Source organism: Nelumbo nucifera, chromosome 7 (assembly GCF_055504915.1).
Source record: "Nelumbo nucifera cultivar China Antique chromosome 7, China Antique-T2T, whole genome shotgun sequence".
Classification (NCBI taxonomy): Eukaryota; Viridiplantae; Streptophyta; class Magnoliopsida; order Proteales; family Nelumbonaceae; genus Nelumbo; species Nelumbo nucifera.
The window spans coordinates 49,347,146-49,355,562 of record NC_142655.1 but is presented as its reverse complement, the minus strand read 5'-3'; the positions used below and the strand labels follow the sequence as shown (position 1 = coordinate 49,355,562).

At 37.8% G+C, this 8,417-nt stretch overlaps 1 protein-coding gene across 1 annotated transcript; it reads left to right on the top strand.

Annotated features, from left to right (window-relative positions):
- The first annotated feature begins 1,914 nt into the window (after positions 1 to 1,914).
- LOC104608105 (elongation factor 2) lies at positions 1,915 to 6,849 on the top strand. Its single transcript, XM_010273985.2, has 4 exons — positions 1,915 to 2,041; positions 3,450 to 3,486; positions 3,600 to 3,687; positions 4,154 to 6,849. The coding sequence occupies exons 2-4, from the start codon at positions 3,484 to 3,486 to the stop codon at positions 6,592 to 6,594; spliced, it is 2,532 nt and encodes an 843-aa protein (XP_010272287.1). The 5' UTR covers positions 1,915 to 2,041; positions 3,450 to 3,483; the 3' UTR covers positions 6,595 to 6,849.
- Positions 6,850 to 8,417: the final 1,568 nt, after the last annotated feature.

Sequence of the window (8,417 nt, the reverse complement as noted above, 5' to 3'; positions counted from 1 at the left end):
ATTTAGTCAAGACAAAATTTATCTCAGAAGACATCACAATTATTTTGACTTTAGTTCTACACAATTTTTATGACATTATGCAAGTAAAACTACATGCATTTAAAGTTTATTTTTAATCATATTGTTATGTTTGCTAATTTTCAATTTCTATCTTAAATATGATATATTTATAATTTAAGTAATTGATATAAGAAAATTTTTTCACGTGCAACGCATGTGCTTAATTATTAGTTATATTATATATGAACATATATAATAATAATAATAATAATAATAATAATAATAATAATAATAATAATAAATAATAATAATAATAATAACAATAATAATAAATTCAATATGTATATTTACATTAATTTATTATATACAAAGGTTGAAAAGTAATTAACTTTTTATTTTTTTTTGTATTTTAAAAATTAAATCAAAGTCGGATTAAATCCGAATCCGATCCGAGTCCATTAAGATTTGAATTTGAATATGAAGTCTTTAAATCTGATTAGATTTCGAATTGGATTTGGATGCAAGCTTTCCCTAATTGGATCAAAGTAAGATTTTGCTGAACCTTCTCTGAATCTGATTCGATTACAACCCTATTTGAAATGCATCTTCCTTCTTGTTGCAATGCTGGAAATGGATTATGAAAACATGGATGAAGGATTTATTTAATCATGGTTGAGTTGATACATATTGGTTTTTGGGAAGTCAGTTTGTGTTAGGTTGATTTTCCATTTAGTTAGGCAATTTGGTTTAGAACTGCATACATGTACAACTTTTACTCTCTATAGGAAATCTGTATGGGAGTTAGAAAGGGGAATGGGGAGTGAGGGTTTCTTAGATAGCACAAGAAAAGAAATCAATGTATAAAAATTACTCTCGGAGCCTCATTATATCATAATGAGTTTCCCTTAATAATATTGTTATTTCTGGTACCTAATTAAGAATATTGGAAATTAGGAATTAGGAAGCACATATGGGTCAGTGGAATTCTTACCTTTAAGTGTTCAATAAGCTCTTCACCTTGGCAAGACAATACAAGTTCCAAATAAACATAGATCCACCACCTAAAGTTCAGGTATGTAATTTATGTTATTTTTCTTCATTTTGTAATTGTTATTTTCTGTGTATTTTTTCGTTTTTAGTAATTTATGTTTTTTTTTCTTCATTTTCTAAGTTTCTTCTATTAATTTCTTTACAATATTTATTTTTCTTTAATTTATACCACTTTTTTTGCATTTTCTATTTTATATATATTCTGTATTTTTTATACTTTAAGTTATATTTTTCTAAAATTTATGTATGCCTCATTTAATGAATGAAAAATTAATGTATTAGATAAATTGGGTTGGATTATGGAGGGTTTGAGTTGAACCCAATCCATTTAACTTTTCATAATGGGTCATTAATGGATTAGCAGATCAAGTAAATTGGGTTGAAGCTCAACCCAAACCCACCCAATATTTTATTTTTAAGGTTCGACCATGATACAGAAAAGATATTATATTCAGAAAAAAACTTGTGACCACTGTCACCAATCAACCGGTATGATAAATGTGCCAACCAATCAGATGATATTTATCAGAATTTATGGGAGGGTTTTGATTTGTCAAAAACTCTTACTGTACCATCCCTTTCCAGCATCGTAGGTTTTCCTAAGCAGCGGATTCCTACAAGTATTACACCGTAACGAAAGTTTACGTACGCGGAAATGAGGACAAAAGTGCAGATACTTTTATTACTAATGTATCGCTAGAATATTGTCCTTTCATTCATACATTGACCAAAATGCCCCGATACTCGAGTTTCGGTAGCATTCTCCTCGCACATTGATATTTCTCAAAGGTGCGCATTAAATATCTTTTTCCATCAACGGCTAAAAAATCTTCATTAGCATCCAACGGTGAACACTAGTGGGAGTTTAGATTAGTTATTAGTCGTAGGGTTTCTCATCTCTCGTTTCCCCTCACATCCACTCTCAGCTTCCCGCAAAGGTGACTCAGAGCTCCTCGTCTGCTTTTCGCCCCTCTCTTCCTCCTCCTTCCAGGTAAAACTCTGACACCGTTTTCAGATGTTCTTCCATCTATTTCCTTCTGTTAGTCTCCTCTGTGCGTTTGCCGATCGTTTTTTCTTGATTTGATTGGTCGAAGGACTGCAGTTCATTTACTTTGGCTTTGGTTTCTTATGTCCTGTTGTTGTTGTTGATGTGGGTTCTACCTTTTTGGTTGAATATGATGATGTAGATCTGGTGGGTGTCTTTAGAATTTATCCGTTTAACTTTTCGTTTCTGGGTTTGAATTCCTCGCAAGACTGTAGATCGGTGTAACCATTATTGGGTAATGGTCCTTTTTCCGATGATGTGGACGCCTTTTACAGCTTTAGATCTTAGTAGTTGATGTAGTTTTATGTACTCATCATGCAAGTGACAATTCATTGAAGATGATCCAAACATTTATTAGTATAGATTGTTAGACTGTATCTGCTTTTTATATGAAATGTGAAAGAAAAGCTATTATAATTAAAGAACAAGAATCTCAGGAGTGATGACTGCATCCAACAATTATTTGTGTCCGTGAAGCATATGTTGGTTTAATGATTGGATTTTAAAATTCTAGGGTTGCTTTTTTCTTTGACGCCAATTAATGTTTTACATGGAATTTCAATATGATATAGTTACTAATTACTGCCAATAATACTTGATATGATTAATTGCATTATGATTAAATGATATCATTCTTACCCATCAAAAACACGAAATATCTTTCGTATCTATCTTTTTATCATCTGGGCACTGCATATTTGTGGGTGTACATGCATGTTGCAAATGATACGCGATATACTAATATCTACGGGCATTATCACTTCCTGTGGCTTAGCAGTTGCAGTAGTTTAATGTATTAGATATCACGTAGAACTGTCAGAAAATATTATTTAATAGGTTTTGTGGAATCTAGAGTAGTTGGGCCCATGATGTTGCAGTGTCCTTCAGCTTCTCTCTTCCTGTGGTGATTTTTAAAAGTTCTATTGGTTGGTTCATACTGGTGGTTTATTAATGGGCGGTGTTGATGTTTCAGAAGTATAGATTAGTACAATAGATGTCACCAGTATGAAACAGCTTCTTATGATTTTGCTCGTTGTGCTGCACTAACCATCTTCTGGTACTTTATTTCCCATGAGCAAAAAGAGGTTAATAATCTCTATGAATAATTATTATACAGGTTTAACATACTTTATTGTCCATCTATTTGTGTATACTTTGTTAAATGAGGATGTGATCATTTCAAATGGGACTCATTTAACCTTAGGCATCTATATGGGATTTTCTCAGATATTACTGAAGTTCTCTCATTTTTAGAGTATCTTCAATCTCTATTCTCTTATTGGTTGTTCGTTTATAAGTTTGTTTAAGATGTTTTGATGGATAACAGATGGTTTTTCCTCTTTAAACATTGCAGGTTCTTCAAAGGGTGATAACAAAAATCCATCAAGATGGTAAAACAATTATCTATATACCTCTGTGAAAGCCTTTAATCAAGTTATATTTGCTTTGATGCATGTTATTTATTTCTTGATCTGCATTGATGGTATTCTTTGGGTATCTGCAGGTGAAATTTACAGTAGAGGAGCTTCGCAGGATTATGGACCTGAAACACAACATCCGTAATATGTCTGTGATTGCTCACGTTGATCATGGTATAGTGTTTTATTGTAATTTTCTTTCAAGTTTTGAATGTATTTCCAACTAAAGAATCCTAGCCTGCTGTTTATTGAGGAAAGAGGTCCTTTCTTTTAATGGTTTGGTATCTGTTAAGCAAATTGTTTTTCTACAGTGGTCTTTGGATCGTGCAACTCATAAACATGGGATGCATGCATTACTGTTATTTTCCTTCTTTGATGGATGTGGACCTTATGAAAGAAACCTTTTCATATTGACATAAGTGATAGTGCCTACAGTTGTCAACTTATGAAAGTTTTAAATTTATTTCCCTGATGGTTCAGATATATTTAAGGTTGGAAGAGACCTTCTGTCATGACTTGGTTTCACCCTTAGACAAAGCCCCTCTCCTTCCCCCCAAAAAAGATTTAAAAAGTCCTTTAATGTTATATCTCTTGGAGATATTACTGATGTTTATTCTCTCTGTCTCCTGGCAATTGGCAGGGAAGTCTACACTCACCGATTCTCTTGTGGCGGCAGCCGGTATCATTGCTCAGGAAGTTGCAGGAGATGTTCGGATGACAGATACACGCCAAGATGAAGCAGAGCGTGGCATTACTATTAAATCTACTGGTATTTCTCTGTATTATGAGATGACATATGAATCTCTGAAGAACTACAAGGGTGAAAGACAAGGGAATGAGTACCTTATAAACCTCATTGATTCCCCTGGGCATGTTGATTTCTCATCTGAGGTCACGGCTGCTCTCCGAATTACTGATGGTGCACTGGTGGTGGTTGATTGTGTTGAGGGTGTATGTGTCCAGACCGAAACTGTCCTCCGACAGGCCCTTGGTGAGAGGATTAGACCTGTCTTGACTGTAAACAAGATGGACAGGTGCTTCCTTGAGCTCCAGGTTGATGGGGAAGAGGCTTATCAGACTTTTCAAAGAGTGATTGAGAATGCCAATGTTATTATGGCTACATATGAAGATCCTCTCCTTGGCGATGTTCAGGTTTACCCAGAGAAAGGAACAGTTGCATTTTCTGCTGGTCTGCATGGCTGGGCTTTTACACTTACCAACTTTGCCAAGATGTATGCTTCCAAGTTTGGGGTTGATGAGGCAAAGATGATGGAGAGACTCTGGGGTGAGAACTTCTTTGATCCTGCTACCAAGAAGTGGACCAGTAAGAACACTGGCTCTCCTACCTGCAAGCGAGGTTTTGTTCAATTTTGTTATGAACCCATAAAGCAGATCATCAATACTTGCATGAATGATCAGAAGGACAAGCTGTGGCCTATGTTGCAGAAACTTGGTGTCACTATGAAGACTGAAGAGAAGGAGTTGGTTGGAAAGGCTTTGATGAAGCGTGTGATGCAAACTTGGCTGCCTGCCAGTAGTGCCCTCTTGGAAATGATGATCTTTCACCTTCCTTCACCTGCCAAAGCTCAGAAATATCGTGTTGAGAACTTGTATGAAGGTCCTCTTGATGATATCTATGCTACTGCCATTAGGAACTGTGATCCTGAGGGGCCTCTGATGCTCTACGTATCAAAAATGATTCCGGCATCTGACAAAGGTAGGTTTTTTGCTTTTGGCCGTGTCTTCTCTGGAAGGGTCTCAACTGGTTTGAAGGTCAGAATCATGGGACCAAACTATGTTCCTGGTCAGAAGAAGGACTTGTATGTTAAGAGTGTGCAGAGAACTGTTATTTGGATGGGAAAGAGGCAGGAGTCAGTTGAAGATGTTCCCTGTGGTAACACAGTTGCCATGGTTGGTCTTGACCAATTTATCACCAAGAATGCAACACTGACCAATGAGAAGGAAGTTGATGCCCATCCTATTCGTGCCATGAAGTTCTCTGTCTCTCCTGTTGTTCGTGTTGCTGTGCAGTGTAAAGTTGCCTCTGACCTTCCTAAGCTTGTTGAGGGTCTAAAACGTCTAGCCAAGTCTGATCCTATGGTGGTGTGTACAATTGAAGAATCTGGTGAGCACATCATTGCTGGTGCTGGAGAACTCCACCTTGAGATTTGTTTGAAGGATCTGCAAGATGATTTCATGGGTGGGGCTGAGATCATACAATCTGACCCAGTTGTGTCTTTCAGAGAGACTGTTCATGAGAAGTCATGCAGGACTGTGATGAGCAAGTCACCAAACAAGCATAACCGTTTATACATGGAGGCACGACCTATGGAGGAGGGACTTGCTGAGGCCATTGATGATGGCCGCATTGGTCCAAGAGATGATCCCAAGGTTCGAGGAAAGATTTTGTCTGAAGAGTTTGGATGGGACAAGGATATTGCCAAGAAGATCTGGTGTTTTGGTCCTGAGACCATTGGACCCAACATGGTTGTTGATATGTGTAAGGGAGTACAGTATCTAAATGAAATTAAGGACTCTGTCGTTGCTGGGTTCCAGTGGGCTTCAAAGGAGGGAGCTTTAGCTGAAGAGAACATGAGGGGTATTTGCTTTGAGGTGTGTGATGTGGTTCTACATGCTGATGCCATTCACAGAGGAGGTGGACAGATCATCCCAACTGCCAGGAGGGTCTTCTATGCTTCTCAGCTCACTGCCAAGCCAAGGCTTTTGGAGCCTGTGTATCTGGTCGAGATTCAGGCTCCAGAGCAGGCTCTTGGTGGCATTTATGGTGTTCTCAACCAGAAGCGTGGCCATGTCTTTGAGGAAATGCAGAGGCCAGGTACCCCACTCTACAATATCAAGGCCTACCTGCCTGTCATAGAGTCTTTCGGGTTCTCTGGTACTCTTAGGGCTGCAACATCAGGGCAGGCTTTCCCCCAGTGTGTATTTGACCATTGGGACATGATGTCCTCCGACCCGTTGGAGCCTGGAACCCAAGCAGCACAGTTGGTTGCTGACATCAGAAAGAGAAAGGGCTTGAAGGAGCAGATGACTCCACTCTCAGAGTACGAGGACAAGCTATAAGTTGTCTGATCATGTACGAGGACTTCAGCATTTACTTGCTGATTTTTAATTTCTTCAATGTCGTTTTTGGTTTTTGAGTCCTGGGCAGCAATTGTTGCCCAGTTTTTCGTTTAGGATTTACATGAGCTTGAAGGTCATAAACGTTTTGATATTTTGTACTAGGTAGTTTGTTTCTTGAACAATTTGCTTTTGTGTTACGCCAGAGATGTTTAACGTGGTTTTGTTTTCTTATGGACATTATTCGAGTTTTTACCATGTGTGTTGGATAAATGGTATTTGTCAAGTAATTTTCAATCAGTGAATGAGAGAACAATGCCAACATGTAGCCTAAAGCATCTTTTTAAGTGTTTTCTGAGGTTCCAACCCAGGCCCATCCATTTCGGGAAATCAAACTTTGCTGCCATTAACAGGGGTCTCCGCCCCAAACCCAACAAGGTTGGGTTGGTTACTAATGAAATATGGGATGTTTTGGTTGCCTCAAGCTTCGACATTCCAGTTTGGGACTTTCGACTTACAACAGTTGAATCTATTTGTAAAATAATCCCCATGGAGTTTGGGTTGTTTGTCTTGGAATTTGATCCTAGTTGCTGTCTACTAAGACCCCATATAGCGGTTTGTGAAAAAAAATGCCAAAGGTTTTTGACCTTACCCATTCTACCATCTAGCTTCCCAAGATCCCAGATGGCTTGGTCATTGGTGTCCGGGGCCAGACAACCATATAGCTGGGATCAATCGACATTGGGATTGGGGTATATATTGTCCTTTTTTCCTTTTTTCTCTTACTACTTACTACGGACCGAAAGCTTATAATTAAGGGGGTGTTCGACAACCTGGTTGATTTTGTCTAACACCCCCAAGTGATGGAATATGCACACTCATAGTGTAAGCAATAATAAATTAATCTAGGAATTAGCACTACCAAATTCAATATTGGCATGCGATTTGAGAATCAGAGTGCAAATAGTAATTCTGAAGCTCTTAAGGGCGAGGGATAAGAATTTCGAGTGCAATTAATTACCCATTTTCACATCACCCTGCTCCGTTGAGTGGAGCAAACTTCCGGGGAGAAGGCGCTTTCTTTTATAATTTATCTACCAACCATTTATTATGAGCTTTACTTGGCACTAGGGGTGGATTTGAGCCGAGCCGAGCCAAATAATACGAGGCCCGAGTTTAGCTCGCCAATGTAGTACAAGTCTTGAGCTTGCTTCGAGCTATAACATTGACCTCGAGCTCAATTTTAGCAAAAATGTTTAAAAAAAATAAAAAAAATTATATATAAAAATATTTTTTATTTGATATTTTAAAAATTAAGAATTATAATATTTTTATTATATATTCTCTCTCTCTCTCTCTCTCTCTCTATATATATATATATATATATATATATATATATATATATGTATATATTTGAGCTTGGCTCGCGAGCCTCACGAGCCGATCTCTATTAGGCTCGAGCTCAGCTTGTTTATTAATCGAGCTTGTAAATTAGGTTCGAACTTGGCTCGAATTTCGGTTAAAATTGAACCGAGCTGAGCTCGAGCAGTACGTGAATAGCTCGACTCGTGGCCACTCCTACCTGGCATCACAATTACAATTTAATAGTACCAATATACCTTGAAAGGTTCAACTTGGGTGGATGGGTTAGTCCTGCCCTAGGGCTAGTATAAGCCCAACCTAGTTAGTTTGATACACGGCCCAAGGCCAAGATCAATATGAGGAGAAGCCCAAACCAATTTAACCATTTAGCCATGGCACACAGATTATTCTTGGAGAGAAAAAGTCTTAAGAATGTTATTATTAGAGAGTAATGATAGATTTTA